General features: G+C 47.5%; 1 protein-coding gene and 1 pseudogene across 1 annotated transcript; both read left to right on the forward strand.

Annotated features, from left to right (window-relative positions):
- The first annotated feature begins 1103 nt into the window (after positions 1–1103).
- LOC139832541 (uncharacterized) lies at positions 1104–8191 on the forward strand (annotated as a pseudogene).
- Positions 8192–8516: 325 nt separating this feature from the next.
- LOC127307102 (putative receptor-like protein kinase At3g47110) lies at positions 8517–21126 on the forward strand. Its single transcript, XM_051337803.1, has 2 exons — positions 8517–9304; positions 20625–21126. The coding sequence occupies exons 1-2, from the start codon at positions 8593–8595 to the stop codon at positions 20888–20890; spliced, it is 978 nt and encodes a 325-aa protein (XP_051193763.1). The 5' UTR covers positions 8517–8592; the 3' UTR covers positions 20891–21126.
- The last annotated feature ends 2584 nt before the right edge of the window (positions 21127–23710 follow it).

Consider the following 23710-nt stretch of genomic DNA (forward strand, 5'->3'; position numbering starts at 1 on the left):
GTGGCGATCCCGAAGCAGATTTGTCTGCGTCAGGCTCTGGGGAATCCACCCCGGGATCAGCACCGGCAGATGGCGCGTCGTCTTCTGGGCACTCCTCTCCGAGCCCGCCGCGTGGCCACGGCTCCACGCACACCGAATCGGCCTCTGGGCAAACGCCGCCCACCTCGCCAAGTGGACCAAGCTCGTCCACTCGTTCCTCTGCGTCGCGCACGGACGAATCTTCCCCTGACTCGACGACAGTGCCAACAGCATCTGCTGGCTCGGCTTCCAAGCCGTCTGTGTCCAGATCTTCTGCTGCATCCGTACAGCCCGGATCTTCTACGTCAGCCACTTCTACTGACCAGGCTGCACCTGCTCCGCCTCGTATCCAAACCAGGTCTCAAAGTGGTATTTTTTGTCCCAAGAAATTTACTGATGGTCAAATACGATGGTGTAATTTATGCAGCACCGGTGAACCTGAACATTTGGAAGAAGCTCTTGGTCATGACCAATGGCGTGAAGCTATGGATGAAGAAATTTCGGCATTAAAAGCAAACAATACCTGGCATCTTGTTCCAAGACCACAAGGCAGCAATGTAATTGACTGTAAGTGGGTTTATAAGATCAAGAGAAGATCTGATGGCACCATTGATCGATACAAAGCCCGTCTTGTTGCAAAAGGGTTCAAGCAACGGTATGGCATTGATTATAAGGACACATTTAGTCCAGTTGTTAAACCTGCAACTATTCGCTTAATTCTGTCCTTAGCTGTCTCTCAAAATTGGGAGATGCGTCAGCTAGATGTGAAGAATGCGTTCCTTCATGGCGTTCTGGAAGAAGAGGTATACATGAAACAACCTCCTGGATATGAGGAATCTCACACGCCTCATTTAGTGTGCAAATTGGATAAAGCTATCTATTGTCTGAAACAAGCTCCGTGTGCATGGTACTCTCGGTTGTCTTCCAAGCTTCGTACTATTGGTTTTATTCCATCCAAAGCTGACACCTCTTTATTTTTCTATCGGAGACATGGTATTACCATATTTATGCTCATATATGTTGATGATATAATAATCACAAGTTCCTCCAAGGAAGCAGTCACGGCTGTTCTTGCAGATTTGCGCATGGATTTTGCGCTCAAAGACCTGGGCACTCTCCATTATTTTCTTGGTATTGAAGTTCACAAAATAGCAAATGGTATGTCTCTGTCTCAAGCCAAGTATATTTCGGATGTTTTGAAGCGTGTTGGTATGGGGGAGTGTAAGGCTGTTACCATCCCTCTTTCTACATCCGAAAAATTGTCTGTTTCTGAAGGAGAGCCTTTGAATACTATGGATGCTACTCGGTATAGAAGTGTTGTTGGAGCACTTCAGTATGTTACCTTGACTAGACCTGATATCTCTTTCTCTGTTAATAAAGTGTGCCAATTCTTGCATGCACCTACAACTCTGCATTGGGCAGCTGTGAAGCGAATTCTTCGATATTTGAAGTTTACTATGACTCTTGGGCTGAAGCTTGTCAAGTCTGAGTCTACACTAGTAAGTGCCTTTTCTGATGCAGACTGGGCAGGATGTCCAGATGATAGAAGGTCTACAGGTGGATTTACAGTATTTCTTGGCTGTAATCTCATCTCATGGAGTGCACGAAAACAGGCCACAGTATCAAGGTCAAGTACCGAGGCTGAGTATAAAGCTTTAGCTGATGCTACAGCTGAAGTAATGTGGATCCAAACTTTGCTAACAGAACTTGGCGTGAGTCATCCTAAGGCAGCATCCTTGTGGTGTGATAATCTTGGTGCCACATATTTGTTAGCTAATCCAGTCTTTCATGCCAGGACTAAGCATATTGAGGTGGACTATCATTTTGTTCGTGAAAGAGTTGCTAATAGGCGTCTAAATATTCGGTTTGTACCCACAGGTGATCAAGTAGCTGATGGGTTTACAAAACCACTGTCTGTGCGGCAGTTGAGAGCTTTTTGTCACAATCTCAACTTAGATAAGTTGTGATTGAGGGGAAGTGTTAAACAACGTGTTGTAGTTGTGTTAGCTGTGTAGAGTTGTACACGATGAGGTTGTTGGATATTGCCTTGTTTAGATAACTACCATGTATAGGTTTCTTAGACTACAAGGCAAATCCCAACCAAATCAATCCCCTGTAATTATCTTGCTATATTAACACGAACACGTCCCTGCCAGGAGGCATACGTTTCCACCAATCTTTCATAACGCGCAGATCGGAGCCGATGGCACTGCAGAACTGGACGCCTAAACTGCCGGATGCACGGCTGGAACGGTCAGCCTGGGGTCCCCGGTACGACCGGCCTGGGCGCCGGTCCAACCGGCCTGGGGGCCGGTCTGACCAGCCGGGGCGCCGGTCCAACCGGCCTGGAGCCCGGTCTGCCGGCCTCGGCGCCGGGTGACTAGGCGGAAGCCCCTGGATAGCGGACCGGTAGGCACCGGTTCTGGGCCCGGTTTGGTCTGGTCCGACCCGGTCTGGAAGCCGGTCCGGCCGGTTGTAGCGCCGGGTAATCCGGTTAGGTGGCCGGTCTGCCGGCCGTGGCGCCGGCCCATCTGGTGTTGAGGCCGGTCGGGTCGTGGCCTCCTGACAGATCTGACCGATGGCGGCACGATACGCGCCATGGCGTGGATGACGCGCAGATCGGAGTCGATGGCGGCGTTGTCGATGTAGTCCCGGTCGATGGCGACGAAGACGGACAGACGATGGAGACCGCGCGAGCAAGAACAGCCTGCTGCGATGCACGTAGGAGCGCCCGTGTGCGGCGCATGCGGTTGATGGTCGGTGCAGGTCGATGCCGTTGTCGGAGTAGAGGCGCAAGAGGACGACGGCGATGGGTGACTCAATCCGATCTATCTATGATCGGTAAACCAAAAAGGAAAAACGCCGGTCGAGCGACCGGCGACGCAAAAAGAAAACTAATCTACGGATTGGAAAAAAAAGACTCGAGGGCAGCGGATCAACGGATCGGCGGACGAACCCTCATACGGGTTGCGCGGCTCCCGGAGTAGGCCATGGAGATTAACCTCCCCGGGGGCGGCGCGGGCGGAAGCTTGTGCGGCGGCTAGGTCAAGGAGCGTGCCGTTCTGATACCATGCAGAAGGATAAAGGGGGATATGCGGAATATGATGATGTATTATTGAGCCTCATGGACGAGTATATATAGACGTATATGGATCATTTTGGAGTGAAAGACAAGAGACAAAATCTATCTCTATCCTAAACTACCTAAATCGTACGTATACTAAGCTTGTTCATACTAGCTTCCTGGTTACAGCATGGGCGAAACGTACATCCGAGAGTAATCATGCAGTTCATGACATGTCCACCAAGTTTATGATTCATCTTTTGCAGGTGATGCGTTCTCCCAAGCAACCGGCGAAACTCGCCATGATTTTGCTGCTGGCAGTGCTCTGCTCTGTAAGGCCTCGTTCATTTAATCCCTAAGAGCATCTCCACTTGTCCCCCGACGAGGTCCCGGAGCGACGTTTTTTCCATCCGGACGGCGAAATTCAGTCGCGCCCCGGTTCCTCGTTTTCGTCCGGATTTGGCCCTTCATCCATCCGGCAAGCCCACGCCATCCCCGGCCCCCCGGGGCGCGCTCGGGGACTCCGGACGAAAGATTTTGGCGCGAAACGTCGTGTGGACCCACGTAGTCGGCGACTGAAAAACCAAATCCTGTCGATTTTCCCTCCAATTTGCTTGCATATCCCCATTCCCTCCAATTTGCTTGCATATCCCCATTCTCTCCCGCCGAAATTCCCCAATCTCCTCGTCTTCCAGCTCCAGTTCCCGGCGGCGTCTTCTCGTCCACCACCACTCTCCTCCTCGTCTTCTCGTCCACCACAATGCCGCCGAAGGCGCCGGCGAGGAAGATGCGGGCGAAGAAGACGAAGCCGCCGGGCATGTCGAACGCCGAGTGGGCGGCGGACGAGAAACGGCGCGAGGTGGAAACAAGCGGCAGGGCGGAGAGGGTGAAAAGAGCTGCCGCCAAGAGGGCGGCGGCGGCGGCCCAGGACGAACAAGCGAGGATGATCAGCATGGCCATGAGCGGCGGCAGCATGTTCCCCGGCCAATGGCCGACGCAAGGTACAACCAGTTCCCCGTCGTCCTTCTCCCCTTCGCTGTACTCGCCGTCGCCGACTGCCGTGTTCCAAGAGGGCGCCTACGTCCAACCGTCCAGGTCCACGCCGTCGCCGCCCGAGCTTGACGTCGGCGGCGGCGGCCAGTTCGAGGGCACCTCGCCGGCCCTGCGACGAGGGCCGCTCGCGTTCGGTGCGATGGCGGCGCCGAACGAAGAGGAGATCCACGAGATGATCACCTCCGGCTCCGCCGCCGCCGCTGCGAGCCCGGGGTTTTTCATGGCCGCCGCTGCTGCGTGCCCGGGGTTCTTCACACAAGAGGAGGCGAGGGCGACGGCCGCTGCGGCGGCGCGCAACGAGCATCGGGAGGATGTTGCCGACGTAAGCCAAGCCGTCGAAGAAGAAGACGAGGAAGAAGAAGAGCCAACACAAGCCGCCGCCAACCTGTCGAAGGGGAAGAAGAAGAGGAAGAAGGACTCGCCGCCTGCCGAACCGCGTATCAAATGGACGCCGAAGGAAGAGGAGTGCCTCGCCGAAGCTTGGAAGACCGTGTCCACGAACGGCATAATCGGGGCCAATCAGTCGTTCGACACATACTGGCTTCGAGTGAAGCAGGCGTACGAGGAGCGCAAACTCGTCGATCCCTACTTCAACAAGACGAACATGAACGTGTACCGGGGAGACAAGGCAATGGCCACCCATTGGGGGATCATGCAGACGGCGTGCAACAAATGGCACGGCATACAGGAGGAGTGCGAGAAACGGCCGATTAGCGGCCACGACTTGGAGCAAAAGGTATGCTCCGTCGACCCTGCATCGCCGAGGTACATCGTCGTTAGCTGACCCGTATCGCCGTGCTCTTTTTTCCTCAGCTGCGCCGAGCTTTGGACATGTACACGGACGACACCGGCCTGCAGTTCAAGTTCCTCAACGTCTACGCCCGCCTCGAGAACTGCGAGAAGTGGAAGGAAGTCCGCACGACCCTCTCGAAGAGCAAGACCGAGCAGTACAACCCCGACGCTCCGGCGGCTTGCGCGGCGGAAGGGCGCCCGAACTCGGCGAAAGAAGCTCAAAGAGCTCAAAAAGACGGGCAATCCCGCCGACAGGATGCAGGCGTCGATCGACAAGTGCTGGGCCGACTTGAGGTCGCACGCCGACGGGAGGAACGACAAGTTCGACGGCAGGTGGCGGGAGATGCTCGCCAACCAAGGCGTCCGGATCGCCCTGCTGAAGACGACGGCGGCGGCGAAGAAGAGGAACACAGACTTGGCGTTCCTCATGGGCGGCGGCGACATGGAACTGATGGACGAGGAGACGAGGAATTGGTACCAGGGCCACCGCAGCGACATCCTCCGAGCCACTCCGGCCAGTCCTTCGTCGTCTCCGCCGGCTCCTACCTCGTCTACCTCACCATCTACCTCGTCGACTGCGGCTGCTTCGACGTCCACTGCCGCTGCTTCCTCGTCGGCCGCCGCAGCCGCTTCGGCCACGGCGTGTGAGGAAACTGGTCCGTCGGACACCGCCGTGCCGACCGGGACTGCCGACGAGCCTGTCTCCGTGTAATTTCTCTCCGATCGCTGATCTGTGGCTGATCCTTTTGCTCCTTTTGCCGATCAACTGGCCGTACTTGTAGCGCGGGACGGCGATTTGTTTGAATTTAAACTCTATCCGCCGAACTCCGGGTGGACGACTGAAAATACGGTACTCCCCACGACTTAATTTCGTCCAACCCGGCGGTTGTTTCGTCCGGATTTGGGCGTGGGGAGCGCCAACGAGTGGGGATGCTCTAACAGGCAGGGATAAGCCTGGATTGTGGCCCGATGCCGGGTTTCTAGCCGGGCGAGGCTTTCTTTCCAGGCCAGAAAATTTGAGATCTTCGTTTAGCCCCCATCTGGATTACAGCCCGGCCCATCCCATCCAGCTCCTCCTCACTTGTTCTGGCTAAAATTTCTCCCCACCAGACCCATGGAAAAAAATCCACGACGCGAGCGACGGGGCAATGGCGACGCCTTCCCCTCCCTGCCTGGATACGAGAGATTAAGCGAACCACAAAAACATATGAGAGATTATTGTGAAAGAGGTGGATATGGATGAGTTGGGATTGGGTGTAGGGGCGGGATCAACCCAATCCCTGCCTAGATCCATTCCACGCCTGGTTTCGTTCCCATCAAAACGAACGAGGCCTAACGGAGTTAGCAACGTCCATGACAAAACAATTCACGAGAACATCGTGGATCTGCACGCGCTGCTAGACTTCAAGAAGGGCATCACCAATGATCCACCAGCCTTGAGCAACTGGAACACCACCACCCACTTCTGTCGGTGGACTGGTGTCAACTGCACCACGACACCGCCGTTTAGCATCCTGTTGCTTAATCTCACCAGCCAAAACTTACAAGGCCATATCACCCCATCTCTTGGAAACCTGACCTTTCTTCGGGCCCTTCTTCTGCCAGACAATCTTTTGCAAGGCATTTTTTCCCGATTCACTTACAAATTGTTCCAACTTAGCCATCGTAGATCTCTCTCTGCTAACAGGTGTCATTCCGCCACGTATAGGCAATCTTACCAAGCTCGTAGGTTTGTCTATTTACCAAGAAAAAAAATAGCGCGGTATAACAAAATAGCGTCAGCCGAAAAATACGCTATTAGCGTGCTATAGCGCGCTAATAGCGCGCTATACCACGCTAAGCGCTGGAATGATGTAGCGTGCTATAGCGCTATTTTTTCATGCTATTTATCGGAACAATTTCACTGGGATCATATCCCACCAGCTCTCGGAACCATCTCCACTTTAAAGCAAGTCTCTATTGCAGAAAATCAATTGAGCGGACAAATTCCACACGAGCTTTGGCAAATGCCAAACCTAACACAGCTGTTCCTAAACGAAAATAGTTTGTCAGGCGGAATCCCACTAAGTCTCCCTAATATGTCCTCACTTCTGGAATTATCCTTGTCAGTTAACATGCTAGGCGGCTCATTGCCATCTAACATTGGTGAAGCTCTCCCTAGTCTCCAAATTCTGTACTTGGGAGATAACAAGTTCGAGGGTCACGTCCCAGCTTCCCTAGGCAACGCTTCAAACTTGGAAGAATTAGATTTACCAAATAATAGATTCGATGGGGAAATTCCTAGTTCTTTTGGAAAGCTTTCAGGAATGACTAGCCTAAACCTCGAGAGAAATAACCTTGAATCAAAGGACAGTGCAGGCTGGGAATTTCTCGATGCTTTGGCGAACTGTAGATATCTTGAGGTGATTTCTTTAGCCGATAATCTGCTAGAATGAGTCATACCAAATTCAATTGGAAACCTGTATATCCACCTTAAAAGGTTGGCCATGGGTGGAAACAAACTTTCAGGAATAGTTCCCCCAAGTATAAGAAAATTGAATAATTTAATTCAAATCTCACTAGATTACAACAATCTTACCGGCACAATTGGAGAATGGATCGGACAACTGGTAAAGCTACAGCACTTAAATCTAGAATCTAACAATTTTGTCGGCACAATCCCACCCACCATTGGCAACCTTACACAGTTAACATCTCTTCTTCTAGGGAAAAATGAATTTGAAGGTCTCATACCATCTAGCATGGGACTATTTTCACAACTCTTGAAGTTGGACCTTAGCTACAACAATCTCCATGGTATCATACCTACGGAAGCGTTCAGTATCACAACAGTGACGACATGTATATTGTCCTATAATGATTTAGAAGGGCCACTAACGCTAGACTTTTCTAAACTTCAACAGCTCACAGAACTACATGCTTCATCAAACAGGCTAAGTGGGGATATTCCTCATAGTCTGGGGCAATGTCAGGAGTTAGAAATAATACAGATGGACCAAAACCTTGTCACTGGAAATATTCCAACATCATTCAGTAACCTGAAAAGCTTGAGTATGCTTAATCTTTCCCATTACAATCTGTCGGGCACCATCCCTATTGGTATAGTGGATCTAATTTTTTTTCACCCAGCTTGATTTGTCATACAACAATCTCCAAGGAGAAGTACCAGCAAATGGTATATTCCAAAACTATACAGCTCTGTCACTCAATGACAACTGGGGCCTCTGCGGAGGATCCTCCAATCTACATATTATTGTATTGTGATCCAAATTCATATATACTAAAGGGAGGCTAACTTCTGGCGAGCGGACCGAGGCCCGTCGCCGGAGGCTTGGGCCGAAGCGTACGGTACGGATCGTTGGCACCGCCTATATATACATCTTGTAAGCTGCCGGCTAGGGTTTATCAGATTATAAGATAACCCACGATGTTTGTAAACACTCCTCGATATAGTGAATTTTTGCTGGCTGGCGCCCGTGGTTTTTTCCCCTTTTGTGTTGGAAGGGTTTTTTCACGTTAAATCTTGTGTCTCCGCTGCGTTTACCTTTATCGTTCTTCGTTATTTGCTTGTCGCTTTTATAACACATATAATCCCTTGCTCTACTGTTTCTCTGAGAGAAGTACAATACTACTTGATCAGAATATTGATCCCAATATTTGGGTTCATGTCAATTGTATTGTTGCTCCACTTTATAGTCCTTCAGAAGAACAGGCCAAGAAGAATATATTCATTGGTGCCTTCTTTTGGCAAGAAATTCCCTAAAGTTTCTTACAGTGATCTAGCTCGAGCTACTGAAAACTTCTCTCGAACAAAGTTGGTTGGTAGAGGAAGTTATGGTTCAGTTTATAAAGGAAAGATCATCCAAGCTAAAATTCAAATGGCTATTAAGGTCTTTGACCTTGGGATGAGATGTGGAGATAAAAGTTTCATATCAGAATGCGAGGTTTTGAGAAGAGTTGGACATATAAATCTCATTTCCGTTCTAACAGCATGTTCAACAATAGATAATGTAGGTCATCCTTTTAAAGCTCTAATTTATGAATTTATGCCAAACGGGAATTTGGACACATGGCTAAATATACGATCTGCTGGTGAAGCTTCCAAGAGTTTGGGCTTAGGACAAAGAATAAAGATAGTTGCTAACATAGCTGATGCATTAGCCTATCTACACCATGATTGTGAGAAGTCCATTGTTCATTGTGATCTGAAGCCCAGCAATATCCTCCTAGATGATGATTTAAACGCATACTTGGGCGACTTTGGTATTGCAAACCTGGTCATCAATTCTATGTCCTCAGCAATTGGTCATTTAAGGTCAGAGTCAAGTTCATATAGCTCGATCGGATTGAAGGGAACTGTAGGATATATGGCGCCAGGTATTGTTTATTATTCCCCATATTTCATTTGCGTATACTGCGTCCTGTCTAGTATTAACATGAGAATCTAAGCCTTATGTTTCACTAACCAGTTTTATTTTATCTCACTGGTAGAAAAACAGGCTTCCGGTGAGCCCCATAAGTCGCGAAGCTGTAGGAACCGCGACTAATGGGACCTTTAGTCGCGGTTCGGGAGGCGAACCGCGACCAAAGGCCTGGGCCCAGGGCGCTCGGTGGCCAGCCGGTGCACGTGGGGGGCTTTAGTCGCGGTTGGCCAGGCCAACCGCGACTAAAGGTGCCCGAAGGCCTTTAGTCGCGGTACTAAAGGTGCCCGAAGGCCTTTAGTCGCGGTTGGCCAGGCCAACCGGGACTAAAGCCCCACCCCCCTATATATACCCATCCAGCAGCCAACACTTAGCCATTTGGAGCCATTCTCTTCACAAACTTCACAAGTGGGTGTTAGGTTTGCTTTTGGTTCCTCTTATGCACATAAGGTGTTTGATGAAATGCCCCAAGAGCATGAAACAAACATGATATGAAGTGTTGGAGCCACACTTGAGCTTTCTCATTTATTTTTTCCTCCTCGATCGCGGTTAGCAACTTGAACCTTTGATGTGTCGTTGATAAAATATGCATGTGTGTGTAGTTCATTGTTTAATTTATATTGTTTGTAGCTAGTTAGTTTAACAAATGCATGATGGTTAATTATATATTTTATATTATAATAATGCAGATGAATCGACAATGGATGTACGGTAACCGACTCTCCGGCGAGTTCAATACGGGTTTGAAAGATTTCCTCGTAGTGGCTAATGCGAACAAGCAGGGGGGTTTTGTTATCTGTCCATGTGTTAACTGTAAGAATCAGAAGGGTTACTCTTCCTCAAGAGATGTTCACATGCACCTGCTTCGGCACGGTTTCATGCCAAGCTATAATTGTTGGACCAAGCATGGAGAAAGAGGGGTTATAATGGAAGAAGATGAAGAAGGGGATGATTTCATCGATGAAAGCTATCTTGCTCATTTCGGTGATACTTTCATGGAGGATGCTGAAGGTGAAGGGGAAGGTGAAGGGGAAGGTGAAGAAGAGGCACGTGATGATCCCGTTGATGATCTTGGTCGGACCATTGCTGATGCACGGAGACGCTGCGAAACTGAAAAAGAGAGGGAGAATTTGGATCGCATGTTAGAGGATCACAGGAAGGCGCTGTACCCCAGATGCGATGATGGTCTGAAAAAGCTGGGCTGCACACTGGATTTGCTGAAATGGAAGGCACAGGCAGGTGTAGCTGACTCGGCATTTGAAAACTTGCTGAAAATGTTGAAGAATATGTTTCCAAAGAATAACGAGTTGCCCGCCACTACGTACGAAGCAAAGAAGGTTGTCTGCCCTCTAGGTTTAGAGGTTCAAGATACATGCATGCATCAACGATCGCATCCTCTACCGCGGTGAATACGAGAATTTGAATGAATGCCCGGTATGCACCTTGCATTGCGTTATAAGATCGAGGCGATGACCCTGGTGACGATGTTGAAGGCCGAAACCCGGGAAGAGGGTTCCCGCCAAGGTGATGTGGTATGCTCCTATAATACCACGGTTGAAACGTACGTTCGGGAACAAAGAGCATGCCAAGTTGTTGCGATGGCACAAAGAGGACCGTAAGTCTGGACGGGGAGTTGAGACACCCGCGAGATGGAACGCAATGGAGAAAGATCGACAGAGAGTTCAAAGATTTTGCAGCTGACGCATGGAACATAAGATTTGGTCTAAGTACAGATGGCATGAATTCTTTTGGCGAGCAGAGCTCCAGCCATAGTACCTGGCCCGTGACTCTATGCATCTACAACCTTCCTCCTTGGTTGTGCATGAAGCGGAAGTTCATTATGATGCCAGTGCTCATCCAAGGTCCGAAGCAACCCGGCAACGACATCGATGTGTACCTAAGGCCATTAGTTGATGAACTTTTACAGCTGTGGGGCAGACCTGGTGTCCGTGTATGGGATGAGCACAAAGAAGAGGAATTTGACCTACGAGCGTTGCTTTTCGTAACCATCAATGATTGGCCTGCTCTTAGTAACCTTTCGGGACTGTCAAATAAGGGATACAATGCATGCACGCACTGCTTACATGAGACTGAAAGTGTACATTTGCCAAATTGTAAGAAGAACGTGTACCTTGGGCATCGTCGATTTCTTCTGAAAGGTCATCCGAGAAGAAAGAAAGGCAAGCATTACAACGGCAAGGCGGATCACCGGCCGAAGCCTGGGAACACACTGGTGCTGAGGTATTTGATATGGTCAAGGATTTGAAAGTCATCTTTGGAAAGGGTCTGGCAGACAATCGGTTCCGAAGGGAGGTGACAGACACGTAGCCATGTGGAAGAAGAAATCTATATTCTAGGAGCTAGAATATTGGAAAGTCCTAGAAGTCCGCTCTGCAATCGACGTGATGCACGTTACGAAGAATATTTGCGTGAACATCCTAAGCTTCTTGGGCGTGTATGGGAAGTCAAATGATACAAAGGAAGCATGGCAGGACCAGCAAAGTTTGAAAGACCCTGATGACCGGCATCCGGAACGGTTTCAAGGTCGTGCCGGCTACGCTCGACCAAAGAAGAGAAGGTCATCTTTTTTGAATGCAGCGAGTATGAAGGTCCCGTCAGGATTCTCGTCCAATATAAAGGGAATAATAAACATGGCGGAGAAAAAGTTCCAAAACCTAAAGTCTCACGACTGCCACGTGATTATGACGCAATTGCTTCCGATTGCTTTGAGGGGGCTCCTGCCGGAAAATGTTCGAGTAGCCATTGTGAAGCTATGTGCATTCCTCAATGCAATCTCTCAGAAGGTAATCAATCCAGAAGTTCTACCACGGTTACAGAACGATGTGATCCAATGTCTTGTCAGTTTCAAGTTGGTGTTCCCGCCATCCTTCTTCAATATTATGACGCACCTCCTGGTTCACCTAGTCGATGAGATTTCCATTCTCGGTCCTGTATTTCTACACAATATGTTCCCCTTCGAGAGGTTCATGGGAATATTAAAGAAATATGTTCGTAACCGTGCTAGGCCAGAAGGAAGCATCGCCAAGGGCTATGGAAATGAGGAGGTAATTGAGTTTTGTGTTGACTTTGTTCCTGACCTTAAGCCGATTGGTCTTCCTCAATCGCGGCACGAGGGGAGACTAAGTGGAAAAGGCACGATCGGAAGGAAATCAACGATATGTATGGATGGCCATTCTCTGACTGAAACACACCACACAGTTCTGACCAATTCCAGCTTGGTGGCTCCGTACTTTGAGAAACACAAGAATATTTTACGCTCGGACAACCCTGGAAAGCCTGAATCCTGGATTAGGAAGGCCCACATGGAGACTTTCGGCAGTTGGTTGAGAAAACATTTAATGAGTGACGATCATGTTGTAGATCAGCTGTACATGTTGGCCAAGACACCATCTTCGACTATAACGACTTTCCAAGGGTACGAGATAAATGGGAATACATTTTACACGATCGCCCAAGATAAAAAGAGCACCAACCAAAACAGTGGTGTCCGCTTTGATGCAGCAACCGAGAATGGGCAAAAGGTCACATATTATGGTTACATAGAGGAGATATGGGAACTTGACTATGGACCCTCCTTTAGGGTCCCTTTGTTCCGGTGCAAATGGTTCAAGCTAACAGGAGGTGGGGTAAAGGTGGACCAGCAATACGGAATGACAATGGTGGATTTCAACAATCTTGGTTACCTTGACGAACCATTCGTCCTAGCGAAATATGTCGCTCAGGTTTTCTATGTGAAAGACATGAGTAGCAAACCGAGGAAACGGAAAGATAAGAAAACGATCAGTACATCATGCGATGATCCAAAGCGCCACATTGTTCTTTCAGGGAAAAGAAACATCGTGGGAGTGGAGGACAAGACAGACATGTCAGAAGATTATAATATGTTTGCTGAAATTCCGCCCTTCAAAGTGAACACCGACCCAAGCATTAAGTTAAATGATGAGGATGCTCCATGGATACAGCACAATCGTAAGCAAGCAGGGACACAAGGGAAGAAATGATGTGTAATAATTTATTGTACCAAACTTTGTTGAATGAATCATGTGAATTATATTACCCGTGATGTGTTTGGTGTCCATTTTCGAATGATTCAATTGACTCGAGATAGCACTGATGATACATGAAATTTGGAGTGACTAAGTCATACTCCTGCATACATGAAATTTGGAGTGACTAAGTCATACTCCTGCATACAGGAAATTTGGAGTGACTAAGTCATACTCCTGCATACATGAAATTTGGAGTGATTTAGTCATACTCCTGCCTAGGCGTATAATATGCATACTCGTAGTCTTCATAGCCGCCGCCGTTGTGCGGTAGTCGTCGCCTTCTAAGTTGCCGGCGTCGTCGTCGCTGCTTTGTCGTCGGCTGTCGTCGGGCGGCGCTCGTGGCTCGGGCTGAGGGTAGCACGGGCGGGGGATATCGCCGGCCGTGATGTAGTCCATGACGCTCTGCAGTCCGGCCGTACCACCATAGCCGACGGCCGGCCTCGTGGAAGTTTCCGAGGAGGCGGACCGTCCTCCTCATACACAGCGAGCGCCCTCTCACGCCGATTGATGAAGAAGGCGTCCCAAGTATGCTGGTTATCGGGATGCCGGCGGGGATTCATCCGCTGCTCCGGCGTGAGGTCGAGGTAGTAGTGGTTCGTGATGGCCGCCGGCGCGCGGTACCACGAGGGACGGGAGGGACCGGCACGCCGCCGGCGCTTAGGCTCCGGCCCGGCGGGGGACGCGGTAGCCCGGTGGGCAAGGGTAGTTCGAGGCGCAAAGCTCCTCCACCTGCTGGTAGGTTAGAGTGGGTGCGGTGGAAGCCATGAGAGAGTGATGAGAGATTGTAGAGATGTGATAATGCTGGCCAAGCCGGGCTACATATATGTAGTGACAAATGGCGGGAAAAATGGGAGCAGGAAGATAGGAGGCGGGAAGAAAGTGGTGGGAAGAAAGAGGCGGGAAGAAATTGGCGGGAAGAAATTGGCGGGAAGAAAGAGGCGGGAAGACAGGGAAGAAATGGCGGGAAGAGGGGGTCGGCGGAAAGACAGAGGGGGTCGGCGGAAAGACGAGAGGCGGGAAGAGGGGGTCGGCGGAAAGACGAGGCGGGAAGAGGGGGCCAACGAGAAGACGAGAGGCGGCGGGAAGAAATTTTGAATTGAATTAGTTTTATTTTTATGAATCTTTTGATAATTTGTATTTTTAAAATTTTGAATTGAATTAGTTTTATTTTTCTGAATTTTTTGATATATTATTTGTATTTTTAAGATTTTGAATTGAATTATTTTTGTTTTTATGAATTTATTGATATATTATTTGTATTTTTAAGATTTTGAATTGAATTAGTTTTATTTTTCTGAATTTTTTGATGTATTATTTGTATTTTTAAATTTTTTGAATTGAATTAGTTTTATTTTTCTGAATTTTTTGATATATTATATGTATTTTAAACATTTTGAAATGAATTAGTTTTATTTTTCTTAATTTTTTGATATATAATTTGTATTTTTAATATTTTGAAATGAATTAGTTTTATTTTTCTGAATTTTTTGATATATTATTTGTATTTTTAAAGTTTTGAATTTAATTAGTTTTATTTTTCTGAATTTTTTGATATATTATTTGTATTTTTAAAGTTTTGAATTTAATTAGTTTTATTTTTCACATTTAGAAAACGAAATAATTTCGAAAAAGGCCTTTAGTCGCGGTTGGCCAGGCCAACCGCGACTAAAGGTCGTTTTCCGCGGGAACCTCAACCGCGGGGCGAAAAAAGGCTTTAGTCGCGGTTGGGGTCACCAACCGCGACTAAAGGTAGGGGGGTCCTATAAAAACTTGCCGCGCGAACCGCCACGGCACTTCTTCTTCTCCGCGCGATCCAGAGTACTGCTGCGCTCCTCGACGCCGCCGCCCTCGACGCCTCCGCCCTCGCCGACGCCATTGCTGCTGCCACGCACACGCCGACGTCTTCGCCGCCGCGCGCGAAGCTCGTGCGTCACCGTCGTCCGCCACCGCGCGCGCCTCTCCCCCGGCCTTCTCTCACGCGCGCGCCGCCACACTACCGCGCCGCCGCGCTGCTCTCGGGCGCCCCTTGACGCCGCCCTCGACGCGCTGCTCTCCCGCGTTGCGCCGCCGCCGCCACACGCCGCGCCGCGCCGCCGGCCGGTTACCGCCGTCGATCCGAGCCACCGGCCAGAGAGAGAAGGGGGCCGGGGAGACCCGCGGAGAGAGAGAGAGGCCGGAGATCAGAGAGGCTGCCCCGGCCCTTTTTTTTTTGTTTTTTTTTCTTGTTAAAAATATGTGTGTACTAAAATTTCACTTAAAAAGGAACTAATTAAAATTTGACTTAAAAAACTAAATAATTGATACTTAAAATTTACTAAATATATAATTGAGACTTAAAATTTTGAGACTTAAAAAACTAAAAAAAGACTTAAAATTTGAGACTTAAAATTTGAGACTTAAAAATTTGAGACTTAAAATTTGAGACTTAAAATTTGAGACTTAAAATTAACTAAATAATTTGAGACTACAATTTGACTTAAAAAACAAATAATTGAGACTTAAAATTTAAGACTTAAAATTAACTAAATAATTTGAGACTACAATTTGACTAAATAATTTGAGACTACAATTTGACTTAAAAAACAAATAATTGAGACTTATAATTTCCCCACCGGCGCCACACAGACAGGGGGAGAGGGAGGCCGGCGGCCAGCCGGGGGCGCGCGCCACACACGCACACATGCAATCGCTAGGGCGGGGCCCGCCGGCGCCCCGGCCCCTCCAATCTCTCCCGGCGCACACACGCGCTCTTCCGCGACACCCTCTCCCACCCCTTCCAGCTCGCCGGCTCCCTCCTTTTGGCACCGCCTTTCACCACCGCCACCGCCCCCCTTCTTCACTTAATTAATTTGTTTTTACTACATGTTTTCAGGACTGACATATGGCGGACGATAGAGCTGACCCGATTCTGGACAACTATGATCCGGACCTTGAAGAACATATGTTCGGCATCATAAAAGGCGATATTCTATATGTGCCGACCGGACAAGAAGAAGATGATATCTCTTCTTATCTGAACCTTGAGGGTGAAGATGAAGGGCGCCGTCAGCAAGATGATGCCGAAGAAACGTCGATAAACGACGATCTTCAATTGGAAGTAGCTACCACCTCCGGCGCCGAGGTATATATATATATACATATTGAGCGTCTGGTGATACAAACTAACTGATTTGAATAAATGTGTGTGTACTAACGCGCGCGACTCTCTTTCTTATTTTAGCCCTCGGCCGGATCGTCGAAAAAATCGAGTATGTCGTCAAAGCGTGGCGCAACCAAGACGATGAAACCAAACGAAACATGCACCATCGAGGTTGTCGATGAAGAAACCGGCAGGCCGCTGGAGCCCAGCAAGAACGCCACCAAGTTTATCAGCCAATGCGGAGCCGTTGTTAGAGACAACGTCTCGATCACCGTCCAGGAGTGGAATGAGCCAAAGAAGGCACGTCTTGGTTTCACTTTTGTCGATAAGAGAACAAAAAAAGATTGCTTCAACAAGCTTATGGAACATTTTGTTCTACCTCCGGAATACCACAAATACGATGAGGCGGGTAACAAGATTCAGGAAAACAAGGAGAGATGCAAGCTAGTCAAACAGTTCGCTCTTTCTAAGATGGCCAACGCATTCCGGAAATACAAGCAAAATCTAGCCCATGACTTTGTCAAGCAGGGCAAGACTCCGGATTTCAAAGGACAATATGAGAAACTGCAACATGATTGGCCCGAATTTGTGAAGCAAAAGAAATCGGAGCAGTTCCTTGAAATATCGAAAAAAATAAGGAGAATGCGGCCAAGAAGGAGTACAATCATATTATGGGGCCAGGAGGGTATCACTTTTGGCAGCCTAAGTGGGAGAAGATGGAGAACGAGCTGAGGGCGCGAGGAATCCGTCCAGGTACGGAGGGATGGGACCCAAGGGCGAAAAGCTGGTGGTACGGGCATGGGGGATCGCTGAACCCGGAGACAGGGGAGTGTGTTTATCAGGGCAAAATAATTAAACCCACCCAAAAGCTTATTGAGGCAATGAGGGATGCTCAAGAGGGGAGGATCAAGTTCAACAGAGAGAACGACGCCCTGACAAAAGCCCTCGGGAATCCTGAACACGGAGGACGTGTACGAGGCATGGGGCCCATTCCGTGGAAAGTAGGGTTCCCCCAGAACGATGACCCGTACGGTTACAGAAGCCGTAAGAGAAAGATGGATCGGGATGCAGATGTTGTGGCTAAGTTGGTAACGGAAATGGATGTGATGAAGAAAACTGTGAGTGTACTAGTAGCCGAAAGAGATGCAGCTCGGGCGCAGCATGAAGATCATCCAATGGATCTCGGAAGCCAGCAGCGGAGAAGAAGCAGCGTGGCTTCCACGGAGGCCTCACCGGCTAGTGCACCGACGATCGAAATTACTGCACCGGAGCCTCTGGTGGTCGAAATTACTGCACCGGAGCCTCCTCGCTACCCCGTGGACGATATAAAGGAGATGAAAGCATGTCATCTGTATTATCCTATCGGGAACATGTCCATGAAAGGTAGCCATCGGCGATGCTTTACCACCTGGAGCACTCCACCACAACAACCCCATTCAAGATGGCTATGCTCGTGTCACGGTGGAGGAGATAGTCCAAGGGTTTGAGGACCTGGACATTGACATTGCTACACCTGAAGGGGTGAAAAGACTTGGAGATGTCAAGCGCCATTTCATTCTATGGCAGAAGAAATTTATCAAGTTTCCAGGCGAGGCGCCAACAAGTCCACCCCCCTACGGTGGTGGTGGTGGCGGTGGCGATGGCGGTGACGGTGGCGGTGGCGGTGGTGGTGGTGGTGCTTCACCTACACCTCCTTCACGTCAGCCGACGCCGCCCCCCAATTCACCTCCGGCGGGTAAGCAGACGCCGCCCCCGATCCTCGTCCGGCGGGTGATCGGACACCGCCCCCAATCCACCTCCGGCGAAGAAGCAGAAGCAGTCCTGGGTTATTAACCCGGACCCTTATGTACCTAGAACCACAAAGATACCAGAGCCATCACTGAAGCCTCTCCCCACAAGGCCTTGGGAACGTAGTGCCGAGGAAGTCGACGCACACGTGGCTGCTGAATATGAGAAATGGAAGGCGGACTGCAAGAAGAAAAGAGAGCCCGAGCCCAAGCAAGTATTTTCTGACAAGGAAAAGAGCTGGGCTAAGTCATTTTTGAACACACCGTCCCAAGCCGCGAAGAATCTGCCTGACGACTATTTACGTGAACTTCGTAGGCAAGCACTCGCGTTCAAGAGGAACCAAGAGTTGGCAGAGAAGAAAGCCTTGGAGGAGGCCGAGAAAAACTTAGAAAGGGGGAAAGAAGTTGCCCAGCTCGGGGAACAAAGTAAACAATCGATCGCCCCGCTCATAGTGCAAGCCGCCGGTCCGGATGCCCCCGATATCATAGCAGCTTCGGCAGCACATGGATTGACTGTAACGAGTGCCAGAGAACAAGCGGCCGACTTAGGTATCACTCTTCGTGCACTGTTAGGCCTTGATGAGGCGCCAATGAAGGACGTAGTATTTACATATGTGAAGAATGGCCCTCTCGTCGAGCTGCGCGAGAAGAGGATCTACCTCGACAAATGAAAGGTCTCGCTAAATTGGTACAAGGGTTACATAAAACTTAAAAACGCCAAAGACTATATTTATGCGGAAGTTAGATATGAGCATCACTTCAAACATTACTATGTACAAATTCATCTGAGTGAATTGTTCCAGCTTTTCAATCTGCGCGATCTCGACAAATCTATCATCAGTTGCTACGTTCTGTAAGTGATTTATTAATTTCTACCCCATCTCGTTCATTGTCTGCACTATATATATATATTGTCCTAACTATCTTGTTGTGTACGCTATTATGCAGAATGAAGAAGCGGGAAATGCGAATAAGGAACATCCATGATGTTGGGTTCATTGACCCACAAATCGTTAATTCATATGTGTTAGAACACCACCCCGCCGACGTGGAGGATGACCTGTGGCGGTTTATTAGAAAACAGAAACTCAAAAGTGATATTCTATTTCCTTACCATTTTGGGTGAGTGTTTCTGTCTTGAGCACATTCTCTTTTGTTTACTCCATGCATGGTATGTGGCTAATCGATGAGTTATGCATGACTGTGCATGTATCGTGTCCGCAGGTTCCACTGGATTCTTATGGTAATTCAATTTCACACCACCTCAGTTCTCGTCCACGACTCTCTGAATATGGATCCGGCGCTTTGGGCCGACATGAGAAAAATGATGCAAAAGTAATTATTTTCATTCATTTGCGCTCTATATCGATCGGCCTATTTCGTTCATCATTTCCTAATATCAAGTAACTAATTAATAACTCTCTTGTTCATTTAATTTTCTTTGCCTCGTAGGGTTTGGAGACGGTTCGTAGATACCAAGGTCGGTGAATTCAAAAAAGAGCTACATTTTAAAATGGCAGTGCGGACGACTGGAGATATTCAACCACCGGGGACCAATCTATGTGGATACTATGTTTGTGAGAGGATCCGGAGATACTGCAATGAGCGGGACCAGAAGTGTGAGAACAACATCATGAGGAATAACCTCCGGAAGACGCTTAGTCCAGAAGCTCGCTTCCGACCACTTCAAGAGGAACTAGCTGGATGGTTGGCGAGGGAAGTCATCGATCCTAGAGGAGAACACCATTACGATGACGTAGATCTTTATATGCACTAAATTATGGATGGAAACTTGTTCAAAATTGTATATGGTCATCCGATATTGAATATATATTGTATATGGTCATCCGATATTGAATATATATTGTATATTCCTCTTGAATTCTTTTTGGTTCTAATTTCAAATTTGTTTGAAATTGTATATTCATATGCATGTATGTAGTACCGTAGAATATGTGAAACTCCTTCAAAATTAAAACCCAAAAGAAATAAAACAATACAAATTAAAAAGAAACCAGATTTAGGGGGAGGGGGGGCTAAAACCCTAAACCCTGCGGAGACCTTTAGTCGCGGTTGGCCAGAAGAACCGCGACTAAAGGTCCTCCGCCCTAGCGCTCGCCTGCAGCCCACGTGGACGGGCCTTTAGTCGCGGTTCGTAAGGAACCGCGACTAAAGGGGGGGCCTTTAGTCGCGCTACTTTGGTCGCGGTTGCGCAACCGCGACTAATGGCAGTTGCCAACCGCGACCAAAGGCCCTTTTTCCACCAGTGTCTTTTCCCAGAGTATGCTCAAACTGGCCTAGCATCGACATGCGGGGACGTTTACAGTTTTGGGATACTGCTTCTGGAGATACTGACGGCAAAAGGCCAACAGATTCTATATTTGAGAACGAACTCAACATTGTCAATTCGGCCGAGAGGAACTTTCCAGATCAGATACTGCATATCATTGATGCTGATCTTCAAGAAGAATGTAAATGACTTGTTTGTACAACAACAGAAACAGGAAACAGGGTATATCAGTGCTTGCTGTCCCTTGTGCAAGTAGCTCTGTCTTCCACGCATCTGTGCCCACGAGAGAGAATGGATATGAGAGAACTAGCCATGAAGTTACACTCAGCGAGAACATCATATGTTGGAGCCACCAAGCGAGCTCATCTTATGCCTCCCTAGTGATTTCAATGCGCCCTTGAACTTGTCACGATTTAACTCGCGTGGTTCTCAATGTGTCATGGAATTTGTATTAGTAACTGAGTTGGAATTAAGATGATAAATTTGCAATGAGTAACATGCCCACTTTGACAACTGTTTGCTAATTGTAAACCGGATATACTCTATCCTTGTCAAATTCTTGAGAAAGCTGCAATTTCGTGTAATCACAGTATTTTTTTAGAAGTGACCACAAAGAAATTCAGTAATATCTCAAGCATACTTTTCGATAAAGAGCGCTTTACATAATTTTTTTAAATATTACACCCAACCTCCATAATTAGGATGCACAAACCTGCTCAAATCTAAAACTAACAACAATACCAAATTAAGTAAAAAATGCAATATATGTAAAACAACCCAGAGACTGTTATTGCACCTATGGTGATGAAGAACAAATCTGTAGATTGGGGTGTGCTCCGGTGCCCCCCCCACCCCCCCCCCCCCCCCCCTTAGCTCCACGGTTATGAGAAGTTGGAGCTGCTCCAGCTTTTGGTATAACTAGCATATTGGCCCTCGCAAATGCGAGGGTGTCATCTTTTAGTGGTTTGGAAGTGTTCAATAAATAAAACATTGTGTGGATCGAAAGCACATTACTCTCAATTTTCTACAAAACATAGGGATTTTTGTACCAAACTAAATCCGGGAAGATAATAATAGCTCAACTATTCTAAGTTGTATATTCTACTGGATACATCCTAAACTATTATAATAAAGAGTAGGAGTTTTAGAAGCAATGAGAAAGATAAATAATTGGATGCAGATGTTCCGATCCTTCCACCGATCATAATAGTTAAATTTTCTACTGGGAGAAGATCGGATGAGAATCCAATTAAACTATAGTTACAAATATACCGGTTAACAAATGTTTTGTCTATTTAGCAACATCTGGAAATCAAAAGCTAGGAAAATTCGGGAAGCTCAAACAAACCACCTACTAATAAATAATAGCAAATCTTGACTAACTAATTTTTGTGGCGGCATGAAAAAGTGTACCTTTTACAATTGAAATACACACATTTATGTATTAATTCAGCTGGATCATTATGTACATCCAACAACAACCAATCATACTAATATCTTATTTTTCTCTCAGAATTTGTAATCCCATCCGTTCTCCAAATTCACCACTTTAGATGTGAACTATACTTAAACATCACTTTATACATGTAATTAAGCAGAAATAAATTTGTAAATATTTAAAAATAATATGTTGATATGCTCCTTCCATATATTTTGATATTACTCGTAAAACAACATTTAAATCTTACTATTACCATGAAATATCTTAGATTTATCTAAATTTAGATGTATCTATACACTAAATATCGTTTAGATATATATTCAAATTTATACAAAATTAAAACATTTTTATGGAACGGAGGGAGTAAAAAGAAAATTGAAAGGAGTAAATAAATTTATTGGTCTCAACGTGCGGTGCACCGTGCGTGAGAAGGAGAAGAATAAATAATCGAACCGAACACCACACCAGCGTTTTGCTCAAGTCTCCCTACGTATATCCTATTTTCTAGCTAGCTAGTGTGCACAGTTATTTTTTTAAATAGCCACAGCTAGAGTCCTTTGCATTTACGTTTCTTGGCATAGTTGGAACGTGAACATGAAATCTACATATCCGTTTTATTCTAGGTAGGCGATGGCACGTTATCTCTTTACCATTAACCGTGGCAAATACGTTACATTACTAAGTATCCGACACGTTAAATATGTTACGTAATTTTTAATGTATAATTAAATCTTAACCGTAAAATTTAGATCTAACTGTCACGATAATTTAGATGATGTGGATTAACGTGGTGTCTCTGTTAAACATCCTTATTTTGCTTTTAGTATATAGGAGTAATAGATTACGTGAAGTTGAATTCGTGAAATATAAAAATGCAGAGCACACTGGGAGCACCGCGTGATCGCTTAAATCTTTGGCTGGAAGTCCATCTGGCCCGTGGCGAAGTATTTCCTGGCGGTGGAGTTGGCCTAGCCACGACGGTAAGGATGGCTATGGCAGCGGCGCTGAACCACCCGGCACTGCCGTGACGTTCCCAAACACCAGACAATTAGAAATCTTGAAACGTGCTCAAGAGAGGAGACGGATTTGAAAAGTAAACTGCAAGCTGCTCTAACTTTTGGTACACAAACATTAAAAACATGGAGCGCCGTAATTTACATCCGACTGCTACTGATTTGACTTCATCGCAACGTGATTTACATTTGTCGCTACTGAATCATGGACTCCGGCGAACGAGTGGACGTACCTTCAGCTGAAGTTAAACTTGTCTAATTCGTTCTCGCTGCCGTGCAAATCGAGTTGTAGCTCGCTGCCGCCACCGCTAGGAGCTTGTTGTCGCCGCCACTACGTCGCATCCCGCCTCACCCACGATGAAGTTGGTTGAGGCGGTCACAACAAGTTTCTGGCGGCGGCGGCAACAAGCTACAACTCGATTTGCGTGGTAGCAAGAATGATTCAGACAAGTTTGACTCCGGCTGAAGGTAAGTTCATTTGTTTGTTGGCGGCCTCGATTCGGTGGCGGCAGGCGTGTCGGGGAGAGTCTTGGCATTGGGAAACATGCCCGAGAGATGAGGGGGAGAAAGATAAAACGTGTGTAACATTTTGGTCACTTATCGGTGGCAGTGGGACGTAAAT

This window comes from Lolium perenne, chromosome 6, assembly GCF_019359855.2.
Source record: "Lolium perenne isolate Kyuss_39 chromosome 6, Kyuss_2.0, whole genome shotgun sequence".
NCBI lineage: Eukaryota > Viridiplantae > Streptophyta > Magnoliopsida > Poales > Poaceae > Lolium > Lolium perenne.